Source organism: Panthera uncia, chromosome D2 (assembly GCF_023721935.1).
Source record: "Panthera uncia isolate 11264 chromosome D2, Puncia_PCG_1.0, whole genome shotgun sequence".
In the NCBI taxonomy this organism is placed as follows: domain Eukaryota; kingdom Metazoa; phylum Chordata; class Mammalia; order Carnivora; family Felidae; genus Panthera; species Panthera uncia.
The window spans coordinates 62,634,944-62,651,289 of NC_064818.1; the positions used below are offsets into that span (position 1 = coordinate 62,634,944).

General features: G+C 41.2%; 1 protein-coding gene across 1 annotated transcript in view; it reads right to left on the reverse strand.

The window, feature by feature from the left end:
* The window catches only part of LOC125933157 (VPS10 domain-containing receptor SorCS1), a 236,252-nt gene that overhangs the window by 180,140 nt on the left and 39,766 nt on the right, over positions 1-16,346 (reverse strand). Inside the window, exon 3 of the mRNA XM_049646013.1 lies at positions 7,224-7,382. Within this exon, the coding sequence (XP_049501970.1) occupies positions 7,224-7,382 (159 nt within the window). The remainder of the gene's footprint in view (positions 1-7,223; positions 7,383-16,346) is intronic.

The window sequence follows — 16,346 nt, forward strand, 5'->3', positions numbered from 1 at the left end:
TTCAAGCACATGGAAATCCTACCAAATCAGCAAGGACTATAATGCTCAACATATTTCATATACATAACTGAGTGCCTTTTTACTTACTGTCGTGCCTTGGAGAAACAGGATGGCATTAGGTAGCTATGCGTTTGCTAAGTGCACTTGTGCAGAAATTATTTGACTATCCCCGGGGAGCTGAGTTTCAAGGATCTATTTATCATTTATTACAATCTTGCCCTTTTGACATTTAGGGGCTACCAGGTCTATTAAAAAACAAGCAGAGTTACTGTGAAGACAAATGCTTTAATATTTAATGGTTTATTGTTATTATAATCAATACTTTCTGAGTACTGCGCATCGGTTCTTCCTTGCTCCATTCATTCTGGTTCCATGGTACCTTTCAGCGATTGAATGCTAAGGGGGCATCTGACATTGACCTAAATGTCTACGACTTCAGGTACTGGGGAGACACCGAACTGCTGCTAAGGCAGCCCGTGTCTAAATCCAGCGACACCACACCAGGTCGGCTCGCTCTCAGGCCTCTGAATCATACACTGGCTGGCAGTTCTACGATGCTTACTCTTCACCAGGCTCTGTGGTAAGTGTTTTACACACATTATATCAGCATCCTCACACGGTCCCGTGAGGCACATTCTCTTATTGTTACTTCTACTTTACAGTTGTAGAACCCACACGGTGACCTGCCAAAGGTCACCCCGCCATTGGTAGGACCTGACAGAGTAGAGAGCTCATGATCTTATCTGGCTTGCTGTATTGTCTCCTACTGGCGAGAAAGCACTATGACTGAGTTTTGGAAAATACTGACCTTTATTCCTTTTTCAAGCAGTCACAGTTTGCCAAGATCCAGAACAACCAAGATCAGCAATGGCTTTCTGTTAGGACGTAGGAAAGATTAAAAAGGAATGGAGGGAGGGAGGTGTTTTGTTTTTGTTTGTTTTGTTGTTGTTGCTTTTGTTTTTTTTTTTGGTTTTTAGGAATGGATATGAAACTAAAAGGAGTATTTTTTTTATTTACTTTTATACAGGTTACTAAAATTCTATCGTATGCTATTGAACACATTGGCAGTATAATTTTCCTTTTCTACCAATATATCATTTTAGCTCAAACTTAGTCTTCACTCATGCAGAGAATGCTGACTGTTAATATTTAGGGTTTCAATTATGTGTGAAAAGAGCTTCCTTATCAAAACATGTTCGCCCCCTTCAAAGCTATGATTCAGTTTTGTGTATATCTCACACATACACATAAATGCCAAAATACTGAAGGTGAGGTAACATGCAACCCTTAGGATTTCTTGCTTCTCTCATAAACCGTGATTCTTTGGAATACAGAGGAGTCGAGCAGGCTCTCATGTGATATTAATTGGAATGCTGAATCATCGAGCTCCAGAATAAATGAAACAATATAAACTGGTGAATATTCTAGAACTGCCACAAAATGAAGGGTAGCCCACCAAACTGTCCTGAAGGTTCTGTCTTAACAGCCACAGAATTGATCACCCAATTTGGATGCATTTTTTTAAAAATTCACAACACAGGGGCACCTGAGTGGCTCAGGCGGTTAAGTGGATGACTTTTGACTTTGGCTCAGGTCATGATCTCATGGTTTGTGAGATCGAGCCCTGCACTGGGCTTTGAGCTGACAGTGCAGAGCCTGCTTGGGATTCTCTCTCTCTCCCCCTCACTCTCTGTCCTCCCATGCTCTTTCTCTCTAAATAAATAAATAAAACTTATAAAAAATCACAAAACAATTTAACGTCTGAAATAAAACTGACAGGGAGATCCATGAACAAGAGAAAAAGAAAGCTGATGGGAAAGACAGAAGGGAAAGAAAAGTGATTTGGGGACTAATGCAAGGCAGCAAGATGAGATTTATTCTCCCCTCACCATTTTCCGTTTTAAGTTTTTGAGCTGGTTGGGGCGCCTGAGTGGTTCATTCAGTCAAGTGTCCGACTTCAGCTCAGGTCATGATCTCACGGTTCGTGAGTTCGAGCCCCATGTCAGGCTCTGTGCTAACAGTCTGGAGCCTGGAGCTTGCTTCAGATTCTGTGTCTCCCTCTCTCTCTGCACCCCACCCACACACGTGCTCATGCTTTATCTCTCTCTCTCTCTCTCTCAAAAATAAATAACATTATTTTTTTTTTAAATTTGAGTTAGTTGTAAATACTTAAAAGTATGAAAATACCATATCTAATAGACCAGGATTCCTTCTCTTGAGAAAATATGAAGGTCTGGTGACACTGGACGAGCCACCCAAGGCTGCAAGAACAACAGGGTGGAGCCTCCCAACACCTCCCCACCCCCACCCCTCTAAATGTCTACATGAACACCTGCTCTCCACCTCACAGCCCAGACCCAGCCGCTTTGTTCGGTACGGTTTCTTGCTTGTCGTTCATGGCCTCAGTGAACTTGGATATCCACAAGGGCGGCAAGAGGAAGTACACCTCCTGGGACCAGAGAAAAAGGGTCAGAGCCAGCAGGCCCCCCTGCAGATCTTTGCCAGGGGGTTAAGTGGAGCAAGCAGGTGAGGGGGCCTTTCCTCTAGAGCTGCTCACTGGCCTGAGCCCCAAGTGGTCATGTTGCTTTCCCAACACTGCAGACCCCCCCCGCTTTAAAAATTGTCCCCCAGTGCAGCCCCTAATGGAGAGGCCGGGAGCCCAGTGCCACGGTGGTCTGCAAAGCTGAGGTATATGCACATTCCTATAATTTTCTTCTTCTTTTTTTTCTCTTTCAGTCACATCTGCGTTTTGTTTTCTCTCATTTCAAATGTTTCCCAACACATCATGTTTAGTGAGGTGTTTAAGACAGACTGAGAGATGCCGTTGGAGGCAATGTTTTACAGCACAGTTTGTACACTAGTTTATTGCCAAATTAAAATAAAGATGTAATCTGGCAGACTCAGCCTGCTGCTAAGCCTTCCTTGGGTGGTTTCCTGCACTGAGGCAAGCAAGTGAGGGGAAACTAGCAAGGGAGTGAAGAACTCTCTCTCTGCTTTCCGGTGCCGGCTCCATTTCCGAATGCAAACAAACAAACAAACAACCAAACGTACAGAATGTTTGCTTTGCGGACTGCCTAATTACGGAAATAAAAAAGATAATAAATAAATAAAGGAGAGCAAGATCTTGGTGGTCCTGTACTAAATGCTATGCATTCTTTGTGTCCATTGTGACTGACTGCTATTTTGTAAGAATTCTTAGTAGTGTGACCTTATGGGACCAGTATCGCTCTGTCCATTTGACAAAATTTCCATAGTATCTATTATATTTACATTTCTGGAGATTTCAGGGCTTTCCAAAGGCACACCTTCACAAAGACCCATTAGAAGCCAAGGAGGCTAACTCCTTTGTCTATACTGCATTAGGTCCCGGACAGGGCTCCCTAAGTAGCCAGGGTACTTCGGGACCTTAAAGGGAAAAAAAAAGGTACTGCTTTCTGCTTCAGTCATTCCTGTGGTGTTTGGAAAGCCACATGCTCATTCAAGAAAGCTTTCACCTCTTGGCAACCATCTAGACATGGAATATCATAGTCAGATTTCTCTCAGAAAAAAAAAAAAGACTGAAACATCAGAAGGCCTGATTTTATGAATTCTGAGGGCCTTTGTCCATACACATTTGTCCATGATGAAAAGCTATTTTTAAGAAAACAAATCTGATTTCCTATGGAATTGGTGGCCAGTAAAACTCTCTCTTGGGCCAGAAAGGACAACAGGCTCAACAAAACACTTTGGGTCCTTTAAAATGCGCACATCAAAAAACCTCCTCTCAGTACTGAGGCACACAAGATGAAATGCAGGCAGAGCAGAACACCGCAGCCCATATGTGCTCTGTCCTGCAAGCCAGGGCTCCAGACTCCGTCCTCAGGGCCTTAAAAGTCTCCTGCACTGAAGGAGAGAAAAGGCAACGGCAGGGAAGTAAGGGGAAAACAAGGGTGGCGAAAGAGGGAGAGTATGTATTCAAAAGAGGGAGGGCACGTCTGAGAAGACAATGGGGGCAGGAGACCAGGAGGAGGGGGGAAAGGAGGACTCTGTTCACGGGTGAGTTCTCAAGGAGTGGCCACCTGAAGAAGATTCTTTCAAAGGGATGGCACCTTTTACTTGAGGATTCTGTTCACCATAGGCTGGCGTAGAAAAGCATCCAGCGGCGCGAGGACCAGCAATGAGACTAAGATCTTCACGGGGAGTTCTGCCGCAGCAGCAATAGCAGTTGTCACAGAAAAACTGATGAGCAATCCTTACATGAAAGAAGAAATGTTCCCTTTTCCTGGGCAAATATAGTCATTGGCCTGCCGACACCAGCACAGGGCTCTCCTTGGTGCTCAGTGTAGCATCTCATCAGTGTTAAAAGCTCCATGATTCATGGGTGTTTGCCGGCTATTATTTTCATATCACTGACCCACCTGAGTGGCCACACACCCTTTCCACTTGACTTCCAGCCAACCTCATTGGCCAATGGCTCATCTTATGGCTGTAGCCCACTTGCCTCCCAGCAAATGCCCCACTCCTCATTCTGTGACTTAAGCCCTAAGATATGGAGTACTCTATCCCCTACTCATCTTAGAAGGCTATCTACAATTTTTTTTTTTTCTAGGATGATTTCTCCTTCACTCTCTCTAGGAAAAACAGAGAGCTCAACAGTAAGGTTGGTATCTTTCTGCCTATCTGCTAATCTCTAGATGTCATAATCAAGAATGAGAATGCTACCAAATTTCATATAAGCCTTTATTCCATTCACTGAACTTTGACATGTGATACCAATGAGTGGTTTTTCTCTTTGGGGGAAATTCATTAACTTCTCATAGTTTTGGTTTGTTAGCTACATACCAGCAAAGACTGTTAAGGCTCCTTCCAGCTCTAAAGTGATAGAATTCATTTGGTCCATGGTCACAGAAGGTATTTTTGGTCCAGACCAGGACTACTGCCATATAATCCTAACCGGTCTTCTTGCTTTTGACCTCATATTATCCCAGTTCATCCTATCTTTGCTACCAGAATAACCTTCATAGTGTATACCTCTGAAGACATCATCACACTGGCCAAATTCTTCGAAAGGGTCCTAATTATGAAAGCAAAACTTATTTTGCCTAGAAGTCAGGCAGTCAAAACAGCAAAAAGCAGTCAAGATCAGATTCCAAAAATATATACAGAATTAACTTTACTAAATTTCAGTTTCAGTCAAATGGACGCATTCTCAACCCTGTGAACACTGTTTTTCTAACTTTATATTATTGCTTAGGACATTCCTCTTGTGTACAGTGTGGTCCTTCAAACAGAAATATGACATATATTCTTTAAGGTCAAGGTGAAATCATTTCATACGATCTCTATCTCCTGAACTTTGGGCTGCCAATTTCATATAATCCATCCGGCTACTTCAACTGGGTATCTGTTATGTGTGAATGAGGGTACTGCCTTTTTGGTTTCTCTTAGGCTATTAGTGAACTCATGTACATTTATCTTCTCTCCCCGCATGGACTGAACACTCCTTGATAAACTGATTTAGACCAACACTGCACCATGAGGAGCATCTACAACAGAGCTGGAGGAGTCTAATGTATTTTTGTCCATCTCATTGGAAGTGTACCTGCAAGCATACTTATTTGTGTAAACACGTGTTAAGGCAAAGACCAACACCAAGTACCATTCACCAAGTACTGTGGCTGAGTTGGGGCCACAACTCAGATGTCCACACTCCTCCAGGATTGTTCACTCGGCCACAGTGGCTGTGGGAGGCCCTGTTTGAAGTGCTGGAACATGAAGGGTTACACGTGTGGGCATCTCTTCCAGCACAACTGTAGAGTTTCTACTTAGCCAGGTAAATCTGGTCCTCACTGTGCCTCTGGCATCAGGGGGAAAATTAACCAACTGTCAAATAAAATACAGTCAACCCAGTGGATTAAATGACTAATACTCTGTGTCCCGAGCTGCTCAGCCTCGCCTCTGGTAACTGCACCATCTTGGACCAGATGCACTGTGGCCTGACTCCAGGAATGAAATTTTACATTCTGCTGAAAGGGTAGCCAGGCTGCTCAAGAGGAAAAGAAGATACTAATTGTAAATCTTTTCTATTTTTAGGCTCAATGTGCATTTTGTTTGGCAGTAAGGGCAGCATGAATAAAACTCCAATCCTAAGAATTTTAATTTGCCACCTCCAAAATGCCCGAGTCAGTAGAGATCTTGGAAGGTTGCATCTACCCTTCCCCTGCCTTCAGGAAGAACCTTGCACATATACATCTGCTCGACAGAAAAAAAAAACAAACCCTAGAATAACCTCCTCACTCACAGAAGTTCGGTATCTCTTTAAATATATGTAATTTCTAGCACAAGATTCCCATAAAAAGATTTTGCAGAATAACTTCACTGAATCATTCACTTCACAAAGAGCATTGCAATATTTCATCTATTTTCTCATTGGCTTTTATAGCTAGAGTCTCATATTTGCCTGTAAATCCTTTGTTTCTTTAATTGTATCTGCTGTTGCTCACCTTATATTCTACCTGAAAATTTAAGCTTCTTAAAAGCAGGGACTAGAGATATTTTATAGTGTATGTGTAGTATATAGTATATATCCCATAAAATATATACACATCTCTCTCTCTCTCTCTCTCTCTCTCTCTCTCTCACACACACACACACACACACACACACACACTAGCACAACCTCAGTCAATGTTCTTAAAAAGTAGACCTCTCCTTCAGCACAACCACCAAGAGAAGACAGACTTGTCTTGTCAGCGTGAAATGACTTGGTTCTGAATAATGTCCTCTATGAACATTATCACTGCTCCTCTGGCCATGTCTCTCACTGTTTTATCAAATCACTAGTGTTCTTCACCTTTTTAGAGTTTTCCTTCCCAAGAAGGCTCTGAAAAAAAGCTCTGGGCTCTTAATCCAGAAAAATGCTCACATCTCCACATGCACAAAACACTGTCTCAAATTCCATGGGGGGTAGGAGCCCCTGATGGCCCATGGTGTCTATTAATAACTGCTTCTCCACCATGTCTTCCTTAGTGTCAGGCTCTTCCCTTGTATGTTATTTCAGATATTTACACAGCTCAAGCAAGCACCTTGAAATCCTCCTTGCTGCTCCCGACCCCCTGGTTCAGAGTTCAGGCTACTGCACAGAACAAAAGTCACTGCCGAGAAGAAAGGTAGAGACAATCAACTCGTGGTCCATCCCCTGGAAAACCAGGCACTGTTGTCTCGAATGAGGTAATTATGCTCACCTTTTGGTCTTGGCTGTATGCCAGAATCCAGTCCTCTTGCTTGGGGTGGAAAAGCAAGCTCTGAATGTAAAAGTTCAGCCGGTACTTCTGGTAGGTGGCCCCTTCATCTGAGCTGATCAGTAAGCTGCTCTCAATCTCCGGGTCTGTGAGTAACATGATCTGCAGCCGAGAATTGTTGGGGAAAGAAGACAACAAAACGTTAAGTTTCCAAACTTACAAAAACTAAAGAAAGAAGCTAACAGTTCGGTAAGACAGCAGGAAGGACTAAAGAATGCTTGGCTAAACAAGGACATTGGCTCTGTCGCTTTGTTCTCCTGGACCAATGCCATGAAACTGTTTTCACTAAAAAATCAAAGAGGCAGACAAGCTGAAAGGGAGAGGAAAGAATGAAGTGCATTTTATTGTCTTCTATGGGTCTCCTTGTATTTTCTCAAGGTTATGTCCTTAATCTGAAATATGCCCTACTGTTCCCCTAACCTCAGCCCTCTTTCCTACTGGGCCTTGTCTACTTTCCATTCAAGACTTGTCATAGTCTGCTGTGGTTAAGGTGGAAAGAAAGAGAAAGAGGATGGGGCCCATTCCTTTTTTCCTCTAATCATAAGCCCTCTTATTCACACCAACAATATTCTGTGTCCTCCTACCTTTAATCTGATTTTCTGAGTCTTGACTCAAAGGCTGAGCTTTCTAAATCCCCCTCTGGAAATTGTATAAAGGCCAGATTTTATCACCTTTAAACCTATTTTATAATTTGCTGATTTATTTTGCTTCTCATCTACATACTCCCTACTAGTACATCAACTCAATGAGAACAGGGATCTGTGATATTCCTCTCTTTTCCTCCCCCACAAGTATACTCCCAGCAGCTAGAGTAAGGCCCAGTGTATTTTATAAACTCAGTGAGTACTTTCCAAATGAATGAATGAATAAATAAATGGATAAATGAATGAATGTATACATGAACAAATGAATGAATGAATGAATGAATAGAGTTCTCAGACCAGTCACGTCCAATAGAAAGATGCCCAGAATAGTTGGAGCAGATATGAATGGAAGTGCCATGGAAAAGTATCGGATGTTCTTCTCAATCTTTAGCCTACTGACCAAGAAATATGCTTTACATGTGTAAACACTCACAGCTTCAGATGCTTTGTCCTTTCTCGTGAGGATGGTTAACCCTGGCCAGAGCAGTGTGAACAATCCACAAGAGCAACAAGATGGAGGGGCTGCCCTGAAAACGGACTTTTATTCTCTCATTTTATGCCTCTAGGAATGCGTGATAAAGTACCTCATTCCCGGCTCTCTGCAGGTCTCCTTTCACTCAGTCAACGTGCACACCTAATGCCTCCAGACAGGTGGCCTTAATGCTACCCATTAACTTGTTCCCCATCAACTTATTAATTGGCACTTTCTGAGTTTGGTTCAGAGAAGCATGAAAGATATGCTTAATGTGTGGTCGTATGAAGAGAAATCACTGCAGCCCAGGGTTTAAAGACTGCCAGCTGAGGACGCAGCAGTTCCAGGAAAAGAAGAGAGAGGAAAGAAAAGGAAAAAAAAAATAGGGTCATGTCATAAAAGATCAAACACATGGGGCTTTCTCAAGCGTGCGGAGGCAATCATATTAAAACCTCAGAATAGTCAGCGTCATCTTTGCAAGTGGTGTCCTGTCACCGCCAATGGCACATGACCACCGCACACCAGACACACTCAGCCTGGATTGTGTTTCTGTAACCCAGGACGAATTTAAAGCTCCTTGCTATTCCTTCAACCCACCCTTGTTGGAGGAGAAAAAGGGACGTGGTGGAGTAAGCGGGATGCTGTGGCCGTCAGCCACACTCTGCACAAGATGAAAAGCACACCTAAAACTGGAGACTAATTGCCTCCTTCAATGTTCCGGGGAAGCCGCTGTCCACCAACCAGAAATTCTGACAAAGTTACACGAGCCTCTCTGTCTTGCACTCACCAAGCGGACAGGGTTCCCTCATCAGATGGCAGAGACAGAACTGCCAGATAATCGACTGAGTACAAGTCACGTGGCTTCATTAAACTCTACCTTATGCACTAAGAAAGGACATTCAGATGGTTCCTAAATTCACAAGAATACTTGCAGGTGATTTCACATTTATTGGCACATAAAAGCTGTCATTTTCCAAATAACAAATAAGTCATCAAATGATCACACTGCTTTGTGTCTCCAACCACAGTCGACAATAATACATAACAACCTTTCGGCTCTACCGCCAGAAAGTAATTTCCATGATAGTATGAAGAGGATCGATTCTGTAGAGCGGCCATTGTCTCAGGCAAGGTGATTTTTTTTTTTCCTCCTCTGACTTTCTATTCCCCTGTCAACCAAAATATGTTTTCCTTTCTTCCCATGAGAGCAGATTGCACCACCTGCTTCCCCTGGCAGACTGTTTCATCCAAATAAAAACAGTAGGCCTACAGAATATCCTCAAATCAAGCTGATTTTCATGTGTCATCTAAAATATTTTTGAGACTCACTCATGGTGTAAGTCATGAGATCATATGAGATATTCCAGATAATACTGGCTGAGGGGAGATAGAATAACACAAGCATTTTCAAACGCAAGGATACTTAATATTAAATAAACAAAACTCCTGACCCCCTTGGTTTTTTATTCCGAATGCTAAAAGTATATAGACCCAAATCTCAGCTTCTCTCTCCAGTCCTCACCTGAAACCCTATCTGAAAATCTGACATTTTGGAAATGATGGAAGATGTCAGGAAATTCTCCCCTGTAAGATTCATAGGTGTATCTGTATGACACAAACCTTCCAGTGGTTCCTCTCTCAAATCTCTGCTCAAATCCAGGCAAAACAAACAGGTCAATCTGGACCCGTTTTTATTTAGCCATTTTTATTGCACAAACAACTTTGTAAGGCTGCAGAAGAATTTAAAATAAAAGAAAAATAAATTGCTCATGACCCTGTTCCTTGAACAAGTCAAACCATGTGTGTGCTTCCCTCTACTTCTTTATTCGCATCTATATATAATATCATGGATGTAGTGGGTTTTCCCACTTAATATAATGGCCTATGTTCATTTCTAACTGAACCAGAAACACACAAATGCATATCCACACACGAGTATGTACCATTGTGTATAAAATATTTCAATTACTTAATCATAGCCTTCAACATAATTAGGTTACAATCAGTGCAGTGGTTGAGTAGCGATAAGTACTTGACAATTTACTGTTAACTGAATACATAGAATCCTATTATTTCAGTCATTAAATTCAAATTTTTTTAGTAATTTATTCAAATGGGTTGAGATTTATGGTATCCTTTTGAAGGTTATTACAAGTAAATAAGTTGAGAAGTAAATAATGAATTTAAGCAACATCTAAATAGAAAAACGTTTAACCTATTTGAGAAAAAGAAACAATGTAAAAATAAATGTGATCCAATCTTTAGACATAAATGATGGCATTTATAAATAAAGTTCTATCTCCTCAAAAAGGTGTTCTCCTAGGAAATATTATCAAAATAATACCTTCAAGTTACTTAATACTCCTCAAAAAATAACAGATTGCACTTCTTTTTTTAAGTTTATTTATTTTGAGAGGGAGAGAGAGTACATGCCTGTACATATGAGTAGAGGAGGGGCAGAGAGAGAGGGAGACAGAGAATCCCACTTAGGCTCCACTCAGTCAGTGCAGGCAGAGCCTGATGTGGGGCTCAAACCCATGAACCATGAGATCATGACCTGATCAAACATGAACCATGAGATCATGACCTGAGATGGAATCAAGAGTTGGATGCTCAACTGACTGAGCCACCCAGGTGCCTCAACAGATTATATTTCTTAAATATGTTCAATGATCCCTGGTTTTGCTGGTTTATGCTGGCTCTCTGGCCCCTTTTGGCTTTTAATGTTTAATCCTCTGCATTCTAGAATAGGATCATAATGAGGGAATTTTAGGAGGACCTTGTAAAAGGCATGAATCTAAACTTTGTACAGCTCCTCAAGTCAGTTCTCTAACCAGAGAGGACCTTGTTTGGCTGGCATAAAGCTTGGTCCATAGTAGGTCCATAGATCTTTGTAAATAAACAAATGAATGAATAAATGAGTGTGTAAATGAGTAGGTTCTTTTCATACCTGACTTTGGCTGAATGCAGTCCATGGACCCCAGTGACATTATGAGTCTGAGTCCTCTCAAACAAATCCTTGCTCTTGTACTTGGAGGTAAGGACGGTAGAGACAAGGGGAAGAGCCTGTCTTTAACAGGAGAGTAATTATTCTCTGTTCAGATCAGCCCGTGAATGATTAGAACCAGTTTACGTATGCCTTGCTGGGTGTGCACACACACCACGCTGACTGCATCTGTAGATGAATTGTTTTCCATAGAAAGTCAATAACAGTGACACAGGCTCCCGCCACCCAACCCTAAGCAATCATTCATCATCCACTTTGGGAGAAGGAAGAAACTTTATTTGCTTTTCCTAGAGGTGACAAATGAACACGAAATACAATTTATAGATTTAAAATATGTCACTTCTCTCTTTTTTTGGTATTAGTCCTTCTGACAACTCAGTGTCATCAGAAATTAAATACATCTTTATTCTCTTTGACTTGCTTCAGACTCAACATATGGCTACATGATGTAATTCTACAAAAGTCTGCCTGGCAGCCTTCTGATTCTTCCAGGTGCCTACTGAGGACATCCCCCTACTATTTAGTTTTCCACATTCTCCTAGATGTGTTGTTCTTGGAATTCCATCATTTACCCATTTAGACAAAGTGGTAGTTAATAAGGGGCAATTTCACCACCTCCAGGAATACACCTGTTCCTACCATTCCTCTGGTCCTAAAGCACAAAGTATTTATTTTAGGTGTTGTTCACTATTTGTTTGCTCATTTGTCTACTCCTTGTCGTTCATGGACTCTAATCATGAAGAGGTAATATACTGGGGATATCTCTCTTGCTTTGCTTAAGGCTTAACTGAGATTTAGACGCCTGTATCACAGGTGCAAAACAAATACTTTCCATAATGATAATGACAATGACAAAAAAAAAATACTGATAGTAGCGATTGGGCACTCCAGTTACCTAACCACTGTATTGAAACAAGAATCTATCTATAAACACTATAAGAGGCTATTTGCAAACCTCTGGCTTCAATATTAAAAACAAATTAGGTAAAATTGAATCGGAGCAGGTAAATGATGTGCTATCAATATAGGTGGAAAAGCTGCCTTTTCCCAAGGCGAGCTGAGCATTTATCCTTACCAGATGAGTGGAGAGTGACAACAATAAGTGCTTACCAAGTGGCTGCCATTTGGAGGACAGTGTTAGGGAAAGCTATACAGGATCCTAGAGTGACCCATGAAAAGGAAGTCACTGAAGTACAAACAACAGCAAGAAAAGGAGAGGGAAGTGATTAAACAGAAAAAAAAAAAGTTCAAATAAGTATACACTGATAGAATCTGTAGAAAGGTGGACTCAGTATACAATCCGACTCCTACCCACCGGCCCCCCTCCCAAGCTCAGTGAAGCTCCTCTAACGCACAATCCATGTTCATTAACACAAAGTACGGTCATTAAATACTAAGAGGCCAAGAGAACATTTGGGCAACAGACCGTTTACTCCTGACCTGAAAGTTGATTCAATGAAATTGCAGGAAAACTGTGGCATTATATTCTAAACAGTTTATTCTGTGATTTTACTTTTATTTTAAGTTTGTTTATGTTGAGAGAGCAGGGGTGGAGAGAGAAAGAGCATGCACATGCAGGGGATGGACAGAGGGAGAGGAAGGGAGAGAATCCCAAGCAGGCTCTGTTCTGTCGGCACAGAGCCTGTCATGGGGGCTCAATCCCGAGAATCACCAGGTCATGACTGGTGCAGAAATCAAGTAACAGACACTTGACCCGCTAAGCCACACAGGCACCCCTCAATTTTATTGTTCTTAATGCGGACCCAAAGGCTTTGACTTTTTAGGGGCAAAAAGTATTTTCAAGAAGTATATAGAATATTATAATTCCAGTCCTTCATACATCTATTACTAGCCTTGTCAGAAAACTCCAGTTCTTAATTATTACGTAACAATAAACTGTGCTCCTTGTGCCCAACCGTGTAGAGTACACAAGAAATTAATGATGTTCACTGGGAATGACAATGTATAGGTTACACTCCTTGGAAGACAATTCAAGAAAAAAAGCCTACGATTGAGTTCTTATTTCTCTTGGAACTACTGAACATAATTCTCTCCTTTGACTCAACTGAGAGAATATCAAACTAAAAAACACCATTTCATGGCAAGAATCTGCTTCCATTACCGTGGATGAAACTAATCGTCCTACAAAGGAAACGTATGTTCATGTACACGGACAGGTTGATCTCCAGGGCTGAGCATAGGGATCGTGAACCACAGATCTGTTTTCCATGTGAAAAGTCATGATCAAGTCCTAAGCCTGACCCCAGTCAATGTTGCTGTGAATGTGTGTACTTTCTCAGAAAAAAAACAAAGAAAGAGAGTACATGTTGTGAAGGTCATTCATGTCACGAGAAGAACGAAAAACAAACTATAAACATAAATTATAATCACAGGAAATAACAAGGGGTCTGACTCCAAAGATGGATTTGAGTTTCATCTCTGCTATGTATCAGTTATGCCACTCTGAAAAGCTCATAGCTCACTTTAATCTTTTATGAGCCTGTTCTCTTGTTGAGAGTAGTAACACTATATAAAAAAAGTTTACACTTACTGAGTATCTGTTGTGTACAAGACACTCTACTAAGCCATTAAAATATTACTTCCTTAAATTGTTTAAAAATACTTCAGGTAGATACTATGTCCATTTGGCACATGAGGAAATGAGGCTTAGAGAAATGAGGTGATTAGTTCAAGGTCACACAGCTAGTCAGTGGTAAAGCTGTCTATGGCATATGCTGCAAGGGTTTATGTATAGATTAAGTTCATCTGTGTAAAAGCAATGCTAAGTTTTATGCTAATGTTAATATTAGTACTTCACAAAGAATGGCACATTTAGTACTGTATGTTTTATAAAAATGTGGGAGTTGAGTTCAAGAGAGGGGAGGAGGAGAGAGGAAGGAAGGGGGGAAGGAAGGAGAGAGAGAGAGAGAGAGAGAGAGAGAGATGGACTATATTTTAAGTATCTCACAAAAATACTGCCTAGATGAGGAAAGGGGGTTGGCAATAAGCAATTAGGAGTTAGGTAATGGAGACTCTCAATAACAAAATGACTGATGAGATATTCCTGAAGAAATAAAGGTAATGTTTTGGCTGTAAATACAAATCTATGAAATCAAAATACCCAGACCTGCTTCACACTCAGATTTTTCATAATGACCCTGGCCTTCTTTTCTCACCCTTCTAGCATCACTCCTCCGGAAGACTGGTTTTATGCTTTATCACAAGTATAGGTTAGAAAAAAATGACAGAAATGAGCAAACAAGGTCTGACTTAATCATAGCACAGGTGGGGAAACAAACATTTCCCTCACAAGTAGATTCTCGAGGAAATTTATGCTAAAGCCAATAAAAATTGTTAACAGTGTAACTGATTTTATGATAAAGAGATCATATGACTCATTGGCACCTAAAAAATGAAGTCATTTTGCCAGAGAAATAGCTATTGTCATACAAAGGGGAAAGGAGGGAATATGGAATATTCATGAACAGTTAGCATTGTATCATCTGGTTCTTAAAAAATAAGATTTTAGGGGTACCTGGGTGGATCAGTCAGTTAAAGCGTCCGACTTCAGCTCAGGTCATGATCTCACACTCCGTGAGTTCGAGCCCCGCATCAGGCTCTGTACTGACAGCTCAGAGCCTGGAGCCTGCTTCAGATTCTGTGTCTCCCTCTCTCTCTGCCCCTCCCCTGCTCATGCTCTATCTCTCTCTGTCTCAAAAATAAGTAAAAACATTTAAAAAATAAGATTTTAAAGGAAGAGAATGATGGACAAATTTGAGAGATATTTTTAGTATTGCAGCCACTATGGAGACTGATTAAATACCTTGAGAATATTTGAGCTTCCTTCAAAATTCCAGCATTATCCCATAGCCTCCACTCAAACTCAATCAGAACACACTTCCATGGTCATTACAAGTCCCAGAGTAACTTCTCTCTTAAATCCCCAAAGATCTATAAATGCCAAAAGGTTACATCATTTTAAAATGTTAGCTGCTATCAGACAGAGGAGTGATGCTGGGAGAAACGGACATTCATCTTCTTTGCTCCTGGGAAACTCTACAAGAAATGATGTTCATTTAATGATAAGAAATCTCTTTATTCCACCAGAAACGATAAAAGGAGAAGAGGTGGGGAGGAAGAGAGAGCAAGAAAGAGAAGCTATCGGTATATTTTAACATTGATTTAGGTGAGGGACACACCATTTTTGGTTAAATCTCTAACTTGTGCATCTGATTTTAGAGTTTGAATAAATGTCAAGTTGAAAGTCAAGAGAATGAAAAGAAGAGCCCATACGAATGAATCTATCCTAAAAACGAGTGAACAGAATGTGCCCACATTCTTCATCCCTTGCTTTACCGTACCATCATCCTGACAAGCATGTTTCAGTTTTACTTACTTCTATTAATGCTTCATGGTAAATGGGCAAATATACCAGGGTGGATCGGGGAAGATTAATGAGGTCTCAGCCACACGAGACCCTGCTAATGCGTTTGGCTATTAAAGCTTTCCTGAGAAGACTGTGGAGACCACCAGGGGTTTCTCTCAAACAGGATTTGCAGATTAGTGAAGTGAGAATCTCCCCTGCAGCATCACTGCAGAGCTCCCAGGAAGATGGGGCGGAAAGGGAACATCCAGGAAGAAGTGCCTCCTGTTAACACAGAGATCTGCTTCATGTAAATTTTTTTTCCTTAGGTCTTCAATTATTTAACGACAGACACTGATCATTTCGAGTTGTTTTTTAGAGGGAGAAAATGGTGAATATGCTTAATCGACATGCCCCTGGGGGTAATTACACGATCTGCTGCTTTTCCTCCCTACTTTCTTCCTTTCCTTCAGAGCAGGTGGTATAGCAGTGCAGTGTTCTAAGATGATGTGGTTTTTCCCCCCAAGACTGCATTTTCTAGGCCCTTCTATATCTCAGGTTAATTCCACTTGAAAATGCA